A 19,233-nucleotide genomic window follows, 5' to 3' on the forward strand; every position below is an offset into this window, starting at 1 on the left:
TCCTGCAAACTGCAAGGAGTTTCACAGTTGTTTCTACCAGTGCTAATAGGCATCCAGTTAACTACATTTTAATTTGCGCTTTCCTCTCTCTGCTAGAAATCCGGTGTTGGCGCGTTCCCGCCATATTTCTCCTGACTGGTGTATTTTAAGTCAATGCTTGGAAACAATTGACATAAATATTTCAAATTAGCCTAACAACTTGGTGGAGACTGATGCCAGTTTCTGTAAATGCTTCATATTCCCCTAATGTATTACCTACATTTTGGGAAGTCCTGCAGGTGCCATATAAATTCTTTCTATGTACAACCGAAGAGTAATTAGGAACAACTTGAATTTGTATAGCATCTTTAACTTAATAAAACCTTCCAAAAAAAAAACCTCTCAGGCTTTTAAAACAAAATTTGACACCCAGCCACCTAAGGTGATACCAACACAGGAAACTAAAACAAAAACAGAATTACCTGGAAAAACTCAGCAGGTCTGGCAGCATCGGCGGAGAAGAAAAGAGTTGACGTTTCGAGCCCTCATGACCCTTCGACAGAACTTGAGTTCGAGTCCAGGAAAGAGCTGAAATATAAGCTGGTTTAAGGTGTGTGAGTGGGGGGCGGAGAGACAGAGAGGTGGAGGGGGGGGGTGGTGTGGTTGTAGGGACAAACAAGCAGTGATAGAAGCAGATCATCAAAAGATGTCAACGATAATAGTACAATAGAACACATAGGTGTTAAAGTTGGTGATATTATCTAAACGAATGTGCTAATTAAGAATGGATGGTAGGGCACTCAAGGTATAGCTCTAATGGGGTTTTTTTTATAATGGAAATAGGTGGGAAACGGAAAATCTTTATAATTTATTGAAAAAAAAAGGAAGGGGGAAACAGAAAGGGGGTGGGGATGGGGGAGGGAGCTCACGACCTAAAGTTGTTGAATTCAATATTCAGTCCGGAAGGCTGTAAAGTCCCTCGTTGGAAGATGAGGTGTTGTTCCTCCAGTTTGCGTTGGGCTTCACTGGGACAATGCAGCAAGCCAAGGATAGACATGTGGGCAAGAGAGCAGGGTGGAGTGTTAAAATGGCAAGCGACAGGGAGGTTTGGGTCATTCTTGCGGACAGACCGCAGGTGTTCTGCAAAGCGGTCGCCCAGTTTACGTTTGGTCTCTCCAATGTAGAGGAGATCTCCCCTACATTGGAGAGACCAAACGTAAACTGGGCGACCGCTTTGCAGAACACCTGCGGTCTGTCCGCAAGAATGACCCAAACCTCCCTGTCGCTTGCCATTTTAACACTCCACCCTGCTCTCTTGCCCACATGTCTGTCCTTGGCTTGCTGCATTGTTCCAGTGAAGCCCAACGCAAACTGGAGGAACAACACCTCATCTTCCGACTAGGGACTTTACAGCCTTCCGGACTGAATATTGAATTCAACAACTTTAGGTCGTGAGCTCCCTCCCCCATCCCCACCCCCTTTCTGTTTCCCCCTTCCTTTTTTTTTCAATAAATTATAAAGATTTTCCTTTTCCCACCTATTTCCATTATAAAAAAACCCCCACTAGAGCTATACCTTGAGTGCCCTACCATCCATTCTTAGTTAGCACATTCGTTTAGATAATGTCACCAACTTTAACTTTAACACCTATGTGTTCTATTGTACTATTGTCGTTGACATCTTTTGATGATCTGCTTCTATCACTGCTTGTTTGTCCCTACAACCACACCCCCCCCTCCACCTCTCTGTCTCTCTATCTCTCCGCCCCCCACACACACACCTTAAACCAGCTTATATTTCAGCTCTTTCCTGGACTCGAACTCAAGTTCTGTCGAAGGGTCATGAGGACTCGAAACGTCAACTCTTCTTCTCCGCCGATGCGGCCAGACCTGCTGAGTTTTTCCAGGTAATTCTGTTTTTGTTTTGGATTTCCAGCATCCGCAGTTTTTTTGTTTTTATCTCAGGAAACTAAAAACTTGTTTAAAGAGGTAGGTTTTTAAGGAGCATCTTAAAGGAGGAAAGAGAGGTTTAGAGAAGGAATTTCAGAGCCAAGGGTCCAGGCAGCTGAAGGCACAGTCACAGATGGTGGAGTGCTTAAAATTGGGGTACTGAAGTATCTCGGAGGATTGTGGGCCTGGAGGGGATTACAGAGATAGAGAGGGGCAAGGCCGTGAAGGGATTTGAAAACAAGAATGAGAATTTTAAAACTAAGGTGTTGCTTGAATGTAGTTCAGTGAGCACACAGATGATAAGGGAACAGACTTGCTGCAAGATAAGACACAGGTATCAGGGCTTTGGATGGCCTTGAGTTTACAGAGGGTAGACTGTGGAAGGCTGCCCGTAAGTGAGAGTTGAGTCTACGGGTAACAAAGACATGGATGAGGGCTTCAGCAGCGGAAGAGCTAAAGGGACAGGGGTGTGTGATGTTACAGAGGTGGATATAGGTGGTCTTAGTGACAGCTGTGGTTGAAAATTCATCTTGGGGTTAAATATGACACCAAGATTGCAAACAGTCTAGTTCAGCTGCAGACAATTGCCAGAGGGAGGGATGGAGTCAATGGCAAGAGAGTGGTGTTTGTGGCAGAGAATGAAGAAAGTGGACTGGATTTTCATCCTTGAGGTGGGTAGTGGGAGTTGGGAAAACTCCCAGCATTGCACGCCTGCGTTAGGGAAAAAGTAGCTCCAGAGGCATGATCTTCATTGCTGGGGGGTGGGTGTTGGCAGAAGTCCGGGCAGCCTGGAAACATTTCTTAGGCAGACGTGGTATGTGAATTAGGAAGCGGGCCTTTCACTACTTGAGGCCTATATAAGGGGCCGTGCTTGAAGTCAGTCATTGCGAGACGAAGGAAGTTGTCACGGGTTCACAAGACTCTGGGACACTGCAGAAGCTGTCAGGTGAGTGAAAGTTAAAAATGCTGGCCAACTGGATTTTGATGCTGTAGGAGATGGCCCATCATGAGCCTTCCATAGGAAACTTTAGATTATGAAGTCTGACCATTGGAAATGTGTAGAGTGTCCACACACAGTCATTAACTGTGGCCAAAGATCCACCATACCCAGCCATGTAAATGTCTGCACCTTTGCAACTGCAGCAGGTCACAACACTGCAGCAAGTAGAAATGAGCACGGTAACTCAGCGGCTGGACTCAGAACTCCACTTGCAGATCCTTCATGTTCTGCCACATGCCCTTTTACTGTCACAATTTCAAGTGTGGGCACCCAAAAGTGCCTCACCAATAACTGACATCAGCACATTGCCTTCACTGCCTTTGTGACTCCAGGTTCCTATAAGCTCCAGAACACTCTGCCATTTTGGGATGCTCACACACAAACACACTGCACCCAGTGAGGGTTACCAACCTTCCAAGATTGCTCTGGATTCTCCAGCAATGGATGGAAAGGCTGTTTGGACACAGGAATTCATATGTTGGAACTTGCAGGAAAATGTCCAACCACAGCTGGCAACTGTGCACTCAACAAATGAACAAACACCCCTAACAACATCAGCCTGTGCACAACTCAGGATTAAGCTTACAGCAAGAGATTGCACATGAGTATTGAGTAGCAGAACCCATAGCATTGTGATGGCAGGATGTCCTAGAGGAGCAGCCATGAGTAAGTCTCATGGATTAAATGCACCCAGGTTCTGTGACCAGGACCTGTAGCTCCTGCAGGAGGTTGAAGGCTAGAGCTAAACACTTTATCCGGTGGGTAAAAGGAATCTCCTGGTGTTACCCAAGAGAGCCTGGCAGGCAATAGCAGGGGCAGTGAGTGCATCAGGTAAACAGCAAAGATCTTGGATACAGTGCCACTTCAACTCCACGACTTCCTGCGCTCAAGCAAGGTGAGTTGCTTGACTGAAGCATGAATTTCCATCCACTTTGGGTGCTACGTGAATGAGACATCAGGTGGGACACAATTGGCACCTATTTTCCCATCATCAAGGATGACCGAATGGGCATGACACTCTTGTATGTCCAGGTGTTCACAGGATGGCAATGGAATGCCCATTTTGATCCCAGATAGATGAGGATCATACCTGGATTCTGGAGTCAATGTCTTTAACTTGTGTTTATTGATTACTAGCAGGAAAAGAGAACACAAAATGTAAAAATGGCCTGAACAGAAGATGGGAATGCGAGGCTGAGAATGATTTATTCGGTGGAGAAGAGGGCCATGTAAATTACACGTGTATGCTCTAGGCCAATGTTGGAAATGGTGAATCACCCATTGCAGATGCCAACGGCAGGGTTATAGGCACCTTAGATCACGGCATCATTGATGGGGTTGATGGTTATTCAGCACAGAGGATGTGGCCTTACTATAATGGGGACAGCAAGGTAGAGCATGAAGAGATGGTGTTGGCCAATGGTTCAGCTCATATGGTTTCTGATATTGTCCTGTAACTTCATGTGCTCTCTCACTGACCAAGGATTACTAGAATTGGTTGCACCTGGGCACTGCAAGAGGTGGTGTCAGGATCAGAAACACCTACACACAACTCTCCTCAGAGGAAGGAGCGCAGTGATGATGATGCTCAAGTTGGCATCGAGGTTGGGCCTTGGGAGTCACTTTATGGGGCACAGCACTTGGATCAGTAGCAGCAGGTGTGCGGATCTCAGTTTCCCCAGGCAATGTGTGCTCATGCACTGCGAGTAGAGTAGCCCTTTGTGGTGATGAACTCAATTTTGTCTCGGGGGCTCAATTGCATGAGCTTCAAGTTCCAACCATGAGCGACAGGTCAATTTCGTGGAGAGTCACTTGCAGCACCACTCTGAGTAGATAAGTAGCATGAATTCCTGCAAAGGGAACAAGGCTCACTCAGTGCCCTGGAGTATTCTGTTCAGAATACGAATACTGTCCTCCATGGAATACATGAGGAGTTGCATACCCATAACTGGGCATTGTCACTGGTGGCACAACAGATGATGGAATGGATGACTGCTGCGCCCCAGCAGGCCAACCCTCCAGAAAGACAACCCAGGGCTGAGGTGGTTGTAGAAGAGGATGAGGCCCCTCCCCTAGAATCCTCACCTGTAGCACGTGCTCCAGTGACCACAGCTGCTCCTACAGAAGCGCAGGTCCTGCAGACTCGGATAGGTCCCCAATGGGTCCCTGCACACTGAGGCCAGCCACGATGCTCCTCAATGTATTGCAGACAGAGAGATGAGGAGCCTGTCTCAGCCTCCTCTGAGGCAACAGGGGGCATCACATTGGAGTGCCCGTGAGCGGATTCGATCACTAATGGGTTCACGTGGTGTTATATGCCACACAGTTAAATATGCTTTTTCCAATGTTTGTAAATACGCCCCAGAAATCAAAGGATTTGATTGCAGATGGTACACACTGCTACCACTGTCGGTGGTGAAGGGAGTGAATGTTTTAAGGTGGTGGATTGGGTGCCACAAGCAGGCTGCTTTGTCCTGGATGGTGTTCAGCTTGTTGAGTGTTGTTGGAGCTGCACTCACCCAGGCGAGTGGGGAGTATTCCATCACACTCCTGACTTGAGCCTTGTAGATGGACAGGCTTTGGGAAGTCAGGAAGTGAGTTATTTACCTGGGAGAGAAGCAGAGAGCAAACCTGGTTTGAGAACGCGTGGGAAACAGCTGCTTCAGCTCTACGATGCCAGGTTTGAAGAAAAAAACTGAACAGTGACATCACAGGAAAACTGTAAGTTCATTGGTTGATGAGAAACTGCTGTTAGGGTATGTTTAAATACCTGTAAATGAGAAAAGTGTATTATCTTTAAAGATGTAGCTGCTTGGATTTAAGTAAGAAACAGTAGGAATAGGGGAGTAAATTTAAGTCAGGGTCAGTAAAATGAAGTAATGAAAGTAAATTAAAGTTAACCTAAGGGAAATAAAATTAAGACATGGCAGGGCAGCTCAGTGTGGAATGCATGTCCTGTCATTTGTGCACACTCCTGGTCCTAAATGACCAGCAGGAAGTGCTGCCAGCTGCAGAAACTTGAGCTCTAGGTTTCGGAGATTGAGCGGCAGTTGGTGTCACTGTGGCACATTCGCGAGGCTGAGAACTATGTGGATAGCACGTTCAGAGAGGTGGTCACACTGCAGGCTAGGAGCATGGAGTCAGAAAGGGAATGAATGACCGCCAGGCAGGCCAAGAGAACCAGGCAGGTGGTGCAGGAGTCCCCTGGGGCCCTGCTCGCTAATCGGCTTTCCCTTTTGGATACTGGTGAGTGTGTTGATTCCTCAGAGGAGTGTAGTCAGAGCCACATTTGTGGCACCACAAGTGACTCAGCTATATATGAGGGGAGGAAGAACAATAGTGATAGGGGATTCATTAGTTAGGGGAACAGACAGGCATTTCAGCAGCCGTAGATGTGAATCCAGGATGGTATGTTGCCTCCTGGTGCCAGGGTCAAGGATGTCACCGAGCGGCTGCAGGACATTCTTCTGGGGGAGGGTGATCAGCAAGAGGTCATGGTCCACATTGGTACCAATGACTTGGGTAGGAGGGGGGGTGGGGGGGCGTGGACCTCCAATCAGAATTTAGGGAGCTAGGTTGAAAATTAGCAAGCAGGACCTTGAATGTAGTGATTTCCAGCTTACTCCCAGTGCCATGTGCAAGTGATAAGGCAGATGAATGTATGGCTGGAAAGATGGTGCAAGGGGCGGGGTGTGGTTTAGATTCCTGGGACTGGCTCTGGAGAAGACAGCACCTGTACAAGCCGGACGGGTTGCACCTGAGCAAAGCCGGGACTGAGTTCTTTGCTGGTGCTTTGCTAATGGTGTTGAGAGGGCTTTAAACTAACTCTGCAGGGGTGTGGGAACCATGAGAGAGTATGTGAGAGGAACATCAGGAGAGACTGGGAGAGACTGCACTAGTATAGAGAATAGTAAGTTAATAGGTGGAGTCAGAGTAAGGGAGAAAGTCGTGAAGTCTAAATTAGGGTTACTGTGCATGTATGTGAATGCACAGATTATAGCAAATAAATTTGGGGAGTTACGGGTACAGGTTGCCATGTGGAAAAATTATATTGTGGCAATAACAAGAAACTGGGCCCAAGGAAGGACAAGACTGGGTAATAAATACATAAATAAATAAAGACGTGGCTTTAGGATGAAGGGGGAACTTCTTCACTGAGTGGTGGGAGTGTGGAACGAGCTGCCATCTGACATGGTAAATGCGGGCTCACTCTTAAGTTTTAAGAATAAATTGGATAGATACATGGATGGGAAAGGTCTGGAGGGTTATGGACTGGGTGCAGGTCAATGGCACTAGCAGAATAATATTTCGGCACAGACTAGAAGGGCCGAATGGCCTGTTTTTCTGTGCTGTGGTATTCTATGGTTCTAAATATTCCTGGGTACAAGGTGTTCAGGAAAAATAGGGCAAGAAGAAAAGGAGGAGGGGTGGTGGTGTTGGTTAAGGAGAGCGTTACAGTGCTGGAGAAAGAGGATGTCCCAGAGGGTTCAAGGACAGAATCAATTTGGCTAGAGACAAGGAACAAAAAAGGGTCCAGTTACATTGCTCAGTGTAGTCTATAGACCGCCAACTAGTGAGAAGGATGTAGAGGAACAAACCTGCAGGGAAATTGCAGAGATGCAAACATTTTGGGGACTTTACTTACCCGAATCTAGACTGGGACAGTGGTAGTGTAAAGAGCAGAGAGGGGCAAGAGTTCCCAGATTGTGTTCACGAGAATTTTCTACAGCTTGTGTCCAGTCCAACAAGAAAGGATGCACTGTTGGACCTGGTTTTTGGAAATGAGGTGGGCCAAGTAGATCAAGTATCAGTGCGGGAACATTTAGGAGAGTGTGATTATTGTATCGTAAAGTTTAGGATGACGGTAGAAAAGGACAATGCGCAATCCAGAGTAAAAACAGTTAACTAGGGAGAGCCAATTTTAATGGGGCAAGAACCAAGCTGGGCCGGATAGACTGGAAACTAAGGTTGGCAGGAGAAACTAGCTGAACAATGGGCTACCTTCAAAGAAGAAATGATTCGGGCACAGTCAAGGTATATTCCCTCAAAAGGGAAAGGTAGGGCAAACAAATCTGGAGCTCTCTGGATGAAAAAGGATATGAAAATTAATATAAAGAAGAAAAAGTGCGCTTATTGACAGGTGTCAGGTAGAAAATACAATTGAAAGTCAAGCATACAGAAGGTTCAGAGGGGAGATGAAGCAAAGAGAGATTATGAGAAAAGACTGGCAGCCAATGTGAAGGAGAAGTCTTCTATCAGCACATAAATAATAAGAGGGTGGTAGAAGGAAGAGTAGGGCAGATTAGGGACCAGAAAGGGGATTTACACATGGAGGAAGGGGGTATAGCTGAGGTGTTATGTAAATACTTTGTATCTGTCGTTACCAAGGAAGCAGATGCTACTGAGCCATTGGTGACAGAGGAGGCAACTCTCACTAGCAGAGTTCAAAATTGATAAGGAGGAAGTGTTGGATAAACTGTTGGTATTTAGGTTTGACAAGGCACTGGGACCAGATGAGGTTCATCCAAGGATATTGATGGAAGTAAGAGTGGGAATTGCAGGGGCACTGGCCATAATGTTTCAGTCTTCCCTAGACCCCAGTGAGGTGCCAGTAGTCTGGAGAACTGCAAATATTAAGCACTTGTTCAAAAAAGGTTGTGAGGATAAGCCCAGCAATTACAGACCTGTCAGTTTAACTTCAGTGGTGGGGAAGCTTCTAGAAACAATTATTCGAGATAGAATTAGTAGTCACATGGAAAATGTGGGCTGATAAAGGAAGAACCAGCATGGATTTCTAAAGGGGAAATCATGTTTAACTAACTCAGTAGAGTTTTTTGAAGAGGTAACAAAGAGGGTAGATGAGGGTTATTGCTATTGATGTGTACATGGACTTCCAAAAGGCATTCGGTACAGTGTCACACAACAGACTTGTGAGAAAAATTATAGCTCATGGAATAAAAAGGACAGTAGCATTATGGATACAAAATTGGCTGAGTAATAGGAAACAGAGGGTAATGGTCAACTGATATTTTTCAGGATGGAGGAAGGTTTGTAATGGAGTTCCCCATGGGTTGGTAGCCATTCAGCCCATTGTTTCTACACTAGCTCTCTGAATGAGCATTATGACTCAGTGCCATTCTCCTGCCTTTTTTCCGTAATCCTGCACATTGGGGACCCTTGCTTTTCCTGATATATATTAGTGATCTAGATCTTGGTGTGCAGGGGACAATTTCAAAGTTTGCAGATGATACAAAACTTGGAAGCATTGTAAACTGAGGGCAATGTAAAACTTCAAAAGGACATAGACAAGTTGGTGGACTGTGCAGATGAAGTTCAATGCAGAGAAGTGTGAGATTCATTTTGGTGGGAAGAACATGGAGGGACAATATAAAATAAGGGGTACAACCCTTAAGGATGTGCAGGAGCAGAGACCTGGGCGTACACGTGCAGAGATTATCGAAGGTGGCCAGACAGGTAAGAGAGCAGTTAATAAAACATACAGTATCCTGGGCTTTATTAATAGAGTACAAGAATGGTATAGAGTACAAGAGCAAGGAGGTTATGCTGAACTTATATAAGGTACTAGTTGGACCTCAACTGGAGTATTGTGTACAGTTCTGGGCACCACACTATAGGAAGGATGTGAATGCATTTGAAAGAGTGCAGAAGATGTTTGCAAGAATGTTCCATGGATGAGAAACTTGAGTTATGAACGTAGATTGGAGAGTTTGAGACTGTTTTCCTTGGAGATGGGAAGGCTAAGAGGGCATTAGATAGCGGTGTTCAAAATCATGAAGGGGCTGGATATAGTAGATAGGGAGAAACTGTTACCACCTGTAAAAAGATTAAGAATTAAGGTTAAGAAAAACTTTCTCACACAGCAAGTGGTTCGAGTCTAGAATGCACTGCCTGGAGGTGTGGTGGAGGCAGGTTCAATCGAAGCATTCAAGAGGGCAATAGTTAATCATTTTAATAAAAACAATGTGCAGGATTACGGATAAAAGGCAGGAGAATGGCACTGAGTCATAATTTCATTCAGAGCCAGTGCAGAAACAATGGGCCGAATGGCCACTTCCTGTGCAGTAACAATTCTCTGATTTATTCACCTCAGAATTCCCAGCTCTGGGAGCCACAATATTTATATGGCTGGTCCAGTTCAGTTTCTGTTCAATGGTAACCCGCAGGATGTTGATAGTAGGGGATTCGGAAATGGTACTGCCATTGAATGTCAAGAGAACATGGTTATAGTCTCTCTTGTTAGAGATGGTCACTGCCTGGCACTTGTGTGGCACAAATGGTAATCTATGCTGCACAATCTTGATTTGCAGCATTTCTGTTGTCCATCTGTCATATCAACATGTGCTAAGATTCATCCGACACTGCACAGCTGCACTCTTAACGTGGGAACCAGATTTCACTTAGTCACTCGGTGACTTGTTCATCCTGTATTTGGCACGATCCAAAGTCCACTTACATGCCCCTCTTGCTGCATGGCATCTTGAGGTCAATCCCTCATTGCGGCTGAGTGCAGACTTATGATGGTGAAAATTTCAACCATTGTGATGCCAGAGTCTCAAGCTTACTAGTAGATTTTCTCTCTCCTGACGGGGAATGTTCATCTGGAAGAGGTGAGGTCCCTATGGTCTCGAGTGCACTTGTATGTCAATGGCCTGACAGCCTTTTGCTTCTGAAGGTGCATCTATATCCTCAGTGTTGGTTATGAGAAATGCCCCTGTATTAGGTCCTCCCTGTTGACTATGATATATCAGGTGCAGAGTTGATTCTGTGTACTGGGCACTTAGCTCAACATTTCCGCTGTTGTGTTTCTCCCCCCCCCCCCCCCCCCACCATCAACCTCCTCCTCAGCTAAAGGAGCAAGAAACAATCTGAGGAGAGAAAACCATTAACAACTTCAGTTAAGATGGAAGTGGGAGGGCAGTTGGATGGTCAGCAGTTTAGTGGGAATAGGGTTAAGATAGCAGGAGGTGGGTTTCATAGACAAGATGAGCTTAGAGAAGATATGTGGAGAGATAGGAGAAAAACTAGAGATGGAAACAAGTTCAGAAGTAGTGTGGGAGAAGGGAGCCTCAGTCATTTATCCCAGTGGGTTAGGGTAAATGAAACAGCTGACCGAATGGTCTCAATCTTGGTGACAAGTCCATGAGCTCCTCACACTTGTGGTTGAGAGAGGGGGAAATTAAGAAGACGGTTTATTAATTAGGATTATTGCAGTAGGCCGGCAAAAACAGCAATGAAATAAATAACCAAGAAATGTTTGATTTGATGGTGGTATTTGAGGGATAAATGTTGCCCTGGGAACTCATGGAATCTATCTGAAAGACTGCACCTCCAACAGCGCAGCACTCCTAATACTGCACTGGAGAGTCCACTTGGATTGTACGCTCAAGTCTCTGGAGTGGGCTTTGAACCACAAACATATAACAGTGATTAAAATATTACAAATAAACCAAGGCTGTCACATAAATGCAATATCCAATTTTATTTAATACATTTTCAAACTAAAACATCACAAGAAATTAGAACATTCTCTGGTTGATAATATGAGGATTAAAAACTTTAAATAAATCAGTTGTTAAATTGCTGTAGGGACCCAAATTGACTCATTCAAAAGTTCTCTGTCTACTTTTAGAAAGATACTACTAAACAAACGCCTGCCTCTATAGCTTTACAACCTCTCTCCTTTCTTAAGGCAGGAAAGTGGATTAAAAACTGAAGATGTTGTGATTCTTTAAAGATTAAGAATGATCTCAAGTCCCTAGAATGAAACTTGAACTTGACTCAGGCAAGAGTGCTACCACTGCCCATAGCTGACATGTTGCCATTCTGAGAATTGAATTTTGTCAATATGGTAAGGTGCCAGTTCAACATTGCACCTGCTATTTCCTTCGCTCAGCTAACTTTCAATCTCAACCTGCTTCATCTGGAGGGCTACTGAACAGATGCTTCTATAGGAAGAGGGGGGAATAACCCTCCCTTCTACAGTTGAGGATCAAAAACCGAATTCTGCACACACCTTCAGTCTCAACTTCACAATGTGTGCACCTGACTAAACTTTTTCACTTTTTTCTTTCCACTACAGCACAGAGCTGATGCGTCGGGTGAGAAGGTTTAGGATTGCTCATTACCACTGTCTTGTGGTAAAGTATGCAAAGGACACTCGGTACAGTAAGGAAGACCTGGCTACACATGACAGGTGAGTATTGAGTGCAGTCTTATAACTGGGAGTTGCAGCACACTGTGGCTAAGTGGGTACAACAGTCTGTGCTTGACCAGTGCTCATACTTTTACTATCTAATTGTGAACAAGGTAAATGTTTACAGTACATTACAGCTTATTTCTTAATGCCCCTTGTAAATAACAAAATACTTGCTGCTAACCATGCTATGACTTTTTTGATCGGCAATTCCTCTGAACCTGATTGGCACTTCTTAAGTAGAGAGCTCTGCCCTTGTATCAGACAATTCTCTCAAACTCAGGTGGTGTGGTTCTGTGTCCTATTGTTTTTGACTGGAATCCATTGGCTTGATTTCTAACCTTCATGCCTGGAGATTAGCTAGCTGAGTTGTCCCTTAACTAGCTATCGCCCACCAAATGAGTGCTGCCAGTAGATGCCCTCTGCTCTTTTCCAAGGAATAGCCATAATGAGTGTGAAACTTCAGAGATATTTATAAAAATATCAATAGTTCCATTGTTTTAACTTTCTGTGGTGTGTGATGTGTTGGGGTTAGGTGCTGGGTCTGAACTTTAATTCTTGTTCCCCTAGCGTATTTGTGAATTTCTGTTCCACAGAGAGCAGTGGAGTCTAAATACATTCAAGGCTGAGTTAGACAGAGTTTTGACCTACAAGGGAATCGAGGATTATGGGGTTAGTGGATTATAGGCAGTAAAGTGAAGCGAAGGCCCACAATCCAATCAGCCTTGATCTTATTGTATGGGGATTAGGCTGAATGGCCTACTCCTATTTCTTGCCATCTTATGATCTTATTAATCACCTATAAGCTAAATTCTATTACACTGATATTCTGTGATCAAGTCGTTACAAAACCTGAAGCATAACAGTATACATTTCTCAGTTTGGCAAATTTTATTGTTTGTTTCTAACCCTCTGTTCTTCCATCCATCTGATGAATTGCTAACATATCCCTTTCCCCCTCCTTGGTTTCTCTGCTGCCTTTAACACAATCAACCCCAGCTCTTCAATGTCCAAAACACATTGGGGCTTGGGTGAACTTGCCCTGGAAACCTCACAAATAGACTGCGAAAAATCAAAGACAGGTGCAAAAAATTTAAGAAGGATCTCCCCCATACATATTACTCGCATGATATCTCATGGGGAGTGGGGAAAATAATAGTGTTTGATTTAGAGCAGCGAGTGTGAGAGACAGAATCTATGAGGAGCACCTCCTCCAGTCACAGATTCTCTCCCAAGCTCGCTGCTACAGCCCCTCCAATCACAGGTTCCCTCTTTCCCACTCTTGCTGCTCCTCTAGAGATAGGATCTATGATTGGAGGAGCAGCAAAGCCAGGAGGGAGAGAACCTGTGGTTGGATAATTATTCTATCCAGCCCTGCTACTACCAAGCAGGAAACCTTTGGCTGCGCCATTACCAATCTTGTTGAGAGGAGGCTGCAGAGAAGAAGCCAAAAATGAGAAAGGGGGAGCTGGCTGTGAAGCTAGTAATAAGGCTGGGAGTTGGATCTGGCTGCTGTCTGTGCAGATGGGCCAGGGTTCTTATAGGAACATAGGACTTAGGAGCAGGAGTTGGTCATTTTTCTGCAACTTTTTTGCAGTAGCTGGTAAGTGCTGACTGATTAAGAACGCATATGCTTCAACCTCCACAAAGTGTAAATCCTTTTGTTTAGTTCCTTCTAATGGTATTCATGACAGTATGTCTGCCATATGTTGCATCTGCTGTTACTATTTAATACTTCCGTTGCACTTATTCTGTGATAGAGTTGTATCTCATCAATTTTAGTCTGAACTGCTGGATTCAGGACAGCATCTTCACAATTTCCTTCATGTTCAGTAGGGTAGCTAGTGGCTTATGGTCTGTTTCTATTTCGAAATGCAATTCCATAACATTGAAAAGTTTTTGCACACCCATGTTGCTGCCAATGCTACAGTTTCTATCGTGGTGTACGGTTGCTTTGTTTCTGTTAGTCACCTAGAGGCACAGTAGACTGGTCTATGCTTGCTGCCTCTCTGCACTTGAAATAAAACTGCCCCCAGACCTGTAGACGATGCATCTGCTGCTGCTACGGTCGGTAATTCTGGTTCGTAACGTGACAGGATTTCAGAAGAGATAAAAAGTTGTTTAATTCCTTCGAAAGCACCTTGCTAGTCGACATTCCAGCACCATTGTTAACCCTGTCTCGACAGCTATCTTAAGGGCTCATTGTCCTCTGCTAACTTTGGTAGGAACTTTGTCTACTTGGTTGACCATCCCAAGGAATCTTCGAATCTCAGTTATGTTCCTTGTTTGTGGGAATTCCCTGATTACTTTTGTTTTTTGTGGATCCAGTGGTTTGTACCAAGTGACCTAGAAACTCTATTATAGACTTGGTGAACTTGCATTTTTGTTCAGTGTTAGGCTTGCATCCTATAAGACTCTCAGGACTGTTCTGATTTTGTGATCATACTTTTCTCTCATGGAGCCCTGTATAAGCATGCCTTCCATATGGCATATTACTCTCTCCATGCCTTCTAGAATGAGAGGCGATCTTATTGAAACATATATGATCCTGAGGGGGATTGTTAGGGTGGATATTAGGAGGATGTTTCCTCTTGTGGGGGAGACTAGAAATAGTAGACACAGTTTTAAGAATAAGAGGTCTCCCTCTTATGACTGAGGTGAGGAGAATTTTTTTCTTTCAGGGTCATTAGTCTGTGGAATTCTCTTCCCCAGAAAGCAGTGGAGGTTGGGTCACTGTATTTATTCAAGGCAGAATTAGACAGATTTTTGATAGACAAGGGAGTCGAGGGTTGTTGGGGCAGACAGGAAAGTGGAGCTGAGACCACAACCAGATCAGCCATGATCTTGTCGAATGGCAGAGCAGGCTTGAAGGGCCGAATGGCCTACTCCTGCCCTTAAGTCCTAGGTTCCAATAACAGGCTTAAAAATAATATCCTATGCTGTTATCACAAATTGATTTGTAAGTCAGTAATTTCACAGTAACTAATGGGACAGACTAAAATAAGATGCAAGACATCAAATTGAGATATTGATTTCATTTGCCAAGAAAGCCCTGGATATCTTTCAAAACCACATTTTTTTGGTAGACAAAAAAAAACTACGGTGGTGATCAAAGCCAAAAGATACTGTCTCAACTCTTTTTTTGTGATTTATACAAATTAATATTGTTGCAAGTTTAGGAAGAATAAAATTTAAGTTCAAGCAATCTTGTACAAAGGAATTAATGTTTCAGAAATAGTGGCTTTCCCCTGATGGATTCAGTGAGTGCGGTTTCCATATTATATGGTACAGAACAGTACAAAGCAGATTTGATCCCTGGTTTGTGCTGTTATCTGGTGTCCTTGTGCTGTTACCTATGTCCTTGGCAAGGGGGAAATTGATGGTTCCTGTTTCCGGGAAGTGTACATCTAGTTGACTAAAGGTGGGGTAAGGTTTGGCCTATGATAAATAGCCATTTGATTCGCTTTCTTTCACACACACTGGGCCGTAACATCCGACTAGAGCCGGAAAGTGCCAGCCCACTAAAATTAAAAGAAATAAATTCCTACTTATTTGACAATTACTTTGACACTTGCGTTCACCAGAGCTGCTTGGGGCCTGCATCGAAAGACTCCTCACAGGCCCTAGTGAAGTGCAGCTCTAGCAGATTCAAGGAGGCCATGGCCCCTTTTTTACAGCACTTGCTGCCATAAGGCAGAATTGATAGGCCAGGGAGAAAGTAAGTGGATAGGATTTGGGGGGTGGGGCTGTCCAGAGGTGTGGGTTGGAGGTCTGGTGCTCCGAGGTCGGGTTGGGGAGGTACCCTCCAAACCCGATGCTGGAGAGCTCAGATGTTACAGGCCAATGTCAACTGATATGAAATCATCAATATCTCTGTTCGTCTTCATTGCTCACAATAAGACTCCACTATTGTCCCCAAACTTTTTTTATACTTATAGGAGATTTTGCTATTTTTTTCATGTTCTCTTTTAGACTTTCCAATCCCCCTTTTTAACTTCCAATTCCACTTTCTATATTCCTTATGATTATCTCTTACAGCATTAGCCTGAGCCTGCCTCCTAAGTTTCATTTTAGATTCAATCTCCTTTCTAGTCTCAAAACTCTATCTTTTGGTGCACCTTCTTTTTGCCTTGACAAAAACATATTTATTTTGCACTCTAGCCTTCCCTTAAGTGAAGATTTCCCACTGTAGCTATTGTGCCAAACTAGGTGACTTCTTTTGCCAAGTTAATTTGTGTCAAGTTTCTTATCTAATCGAACTTTCTGGTCTACAGCCCTTATCTTCAACTCTTCATTATCCTTTTCTTTTTCATCTGCAACAGAACAATGTTATGGTCATTATTTCCAAATTATTCTTCTGCTATCACATCATCCATTTGCCTCATTTTCTTTCTCAGAAGGAAGTCAAGCAACACTTTCCTTGTTGGACTAGAAGCCTACTGATCTGATACTAGCCTTAGCTGCATTCTTAGTGTACCCTACATTGGCCGATGCATTACCTTTATTATGGGATCGTTAAAATCACCGAATATTGCATTTTGTTCTTGCAAATCACCCTGAATTGTCTGCCCATCTTCCCCCTCTATCTCATTGTCTCTGTTTAGTAATGTTTGATAGGTACTGAGAATTGACTTTTTTTAGCTCCATCCATATGGATTTTTGCAACTTTCTGAGAGATTCTTGTATTTTAGTGTGGTTAGAATCCTTTCATGCTGCTACCTTATGCCCCTAATTTTTTTCTTATTCTTCAGAGCTAAAAAGGCTCTGAAGAAGCTTCATGTGGACTTGAAACATCAATACTGTTTCTCTCTCCACAGATGCTGTCAGACCTTCTGAGTTTTTCCAGCATTTTCTGATTTTGTTTCAACATTCCTTATATTCATTTATATCTCCCTCATTGCTCATAAATCTTTCTCTTTTTCCTGTTTGTCTTGCTCTCTGTTTTCTTTCTTGATCTTGTTTGTTTTATTCCTTCCGTACATTGTCAGTTTGAAAACTCTCACACACAGCACTAGTTTACCACCGTTTGGGACACTTGTGACTGCAAAACTGCCTTGTCTATTCTCTTAACTTGGGAATTATTCTTCATGCATATCCCTTCCGCTGTTCGTAACTGGCAAGGTACTGATCGTATTCAATCAGCTTGCAAAGCTCAAAACACAGTGTCCAGCATTAGATGTGATTCTGCGATTGGACATTTACTAAATAGTCATCAGTGTGCTAAAAATTACGCCAACAACCAATTGAAAATTGTCGATCTCGCAGTGCAGTACATTTCTGTGTACTGGAAGCTACATATACTAATACGTAGGGCCCTGTTCTTTGTAGACAGAAAGAGCATGAATGCACATTGCTCCTGTTTCAGCTAAACAAAATAAGTGATAAGTCATTCATTGGTTCATTCCTCAGGGCAACACCTTGACCAGAGTCAAGCTGCCTGGTTTAAATTTCAAACAATGCTTGGCAGTTAACTGTCAGTCACCTGGTGCATTTTCCATGGCAACGTCTCCACCAATCAGTGTCTACTTGCCAACCAATCAGCACTCTCTTCTCAAAGTTGTTGCTTCCCCTGACATTGGTATTCTTGCAATTTTCCTGATGAGTGCAAGATGAAAAGCTTTCACAAAATGTATTTTTCAGCAATACTCAATTATTATTCTATTATTACTGTGTTTATGTCCTCCCTGTTTGACAGCAACTTACTATATCAATCCTGTGGTTTTGCTCATGGTTACCTCTCCTAGTTGTTTGTCAGTTCAGCACTCTCAGGGGATGTCTGCATTGCCTTTTATCTCGTCTCCTCACCCAAAGGATGGTTTCCCACTACCTAGAACCCTTCAGGCTTCTAAATGTTACACAGTTGCTCTTTGAGTTTGACAGTAAGCAGTTGGAGACAACCATCTAGGGCACATAAAGCATCTGAGACATATGTGGGCTTCACATGTCTAAGATTCCAGTTGTCTCCGTCTTGGGGGCGCAAGCACTAGTAATTCGAGGCAAATGTCAAATTCTACACCACAAATTTGATATTCTGTGCCTGTTTTGTTTTACACCACTATAAAACTAAACTGAAGTGGGTCTGAATTCTGCAATGATTGCTGTGCTGATGGTGCATCTTTGTAATTTGTCATCCTCTAATTGGTGGAGTTAGTTGGGGTGCACCACACAGTTCTGAATTAAGATTGTTGATGTTGGTCCAGAACTTGCATCTGTAAAACCTGCTGACGTTTTGCTTTTTTATCTCAGGTTTACAATGCAGGCAGTTCCTGCGACAAAACTGAGTGAGGTTTCTCAAGAAGCGTTGAAATCTGCAGTCATTGGAATTGATGAAGGACAGTTTGTAAGTGTAGCCCATCGTGCTTGCTTTACTTGAAATTCAAGTGTGCACTGTATTGAGAAATCCAAGCTATTCAGAGTCATTGTGCTGAATGCTAATCCCTGGGTAAATTCCTTTTTCAATAGATTAAGAAGTTTGGAGTGGAAAACTTTGCTGTTTTAAGGGAACTGTGTGGCTTCTAAAGGTGCTGCCTCATTCTGGTACATGATTCAGCTCCCTCCAGGTATCTTCCTTAAGTGTAAACCTGGTAGTGACTGCTGGACTCCTCGACTGTGTGAGACACCATTGTAGAATCTAATCTTCTCTGGCCTGATAACTGGCAATACACTGTCCAGCTGTGCTCTTGCCTGATTTCTTTCCCCCACCCCTGCCACTAGCTCTTACCCCAAATCCCCAATTTGGGGACATTGAAGTTAATTGTAGCAGCTTCATAAAATCATAGAATGGTTACAGCACAGAGGGAGGCTATTCAGCCCATCGTGTCTGTGCTAGCCCTCTGAAGGAGCAACACACCTAGTGCCACTTCTGTGCCTTATCCCCTTTTTCCTTTAAGATAATGATCCAATTCCCTTTTGAATGCCATGATTGAATCTGCCTCCACCTCACTCTTGAGGCAATGCATTCCAGATCCTAACCACTCGCTGTGTGAAAAAAGCTTTTTTTCATGCTGCTATTGCTTTTGCCAACTACTTTAAGTCTGTGCCCTCTAGTTCTTGATCTCCCCACCAATGGGAACAATTTCTCTCTATCTACT

The 19,233-nt window shown here is 43.8% G+C and overlaps 1 protein-coding gene across 1 annotated transcript in view; it reads left to right on the top strand.

Annotated features, from left to right (window-relative positions):
* tk1 (thymidine kinase 1, soluble) overlaps positions 1 to 19,233 on the top strand; it is a 33,028-nt gene that overhangs the window by 708 nt on the left and 13,087 nt on the right. The window contains exons 3-4 of the mRNA XM_041216613.1: positions 12,029 to 12,142; positions 18,389 to 18,482. Of these exons, the coding sequence (XP_041072547.1) occupies positions 12,029 to 12,142; positions 18,389 to 18,482 (208 nt within the window). The remainder of the gene's footprint in view (positions 1 to 12,028; positions 12,143 to 18,388; positions 18,483 to 19,233) is intronic.

The sequence above is a fragment of the Carcharodon carcharias genome, chromosome 22 (genome assembly GCF_017639515.1).
Source record: "Carcharodon carcharias isolate sCarCar2 chromosome 22, sCarCar2.pri, whole genome shotgun sequence".
NCBI lineage: Eukaryota > Metazoa > Chordata > Chondrichthyes > Lamniformes > Lamnidae > Carcharodon > Carcharodon carcharias.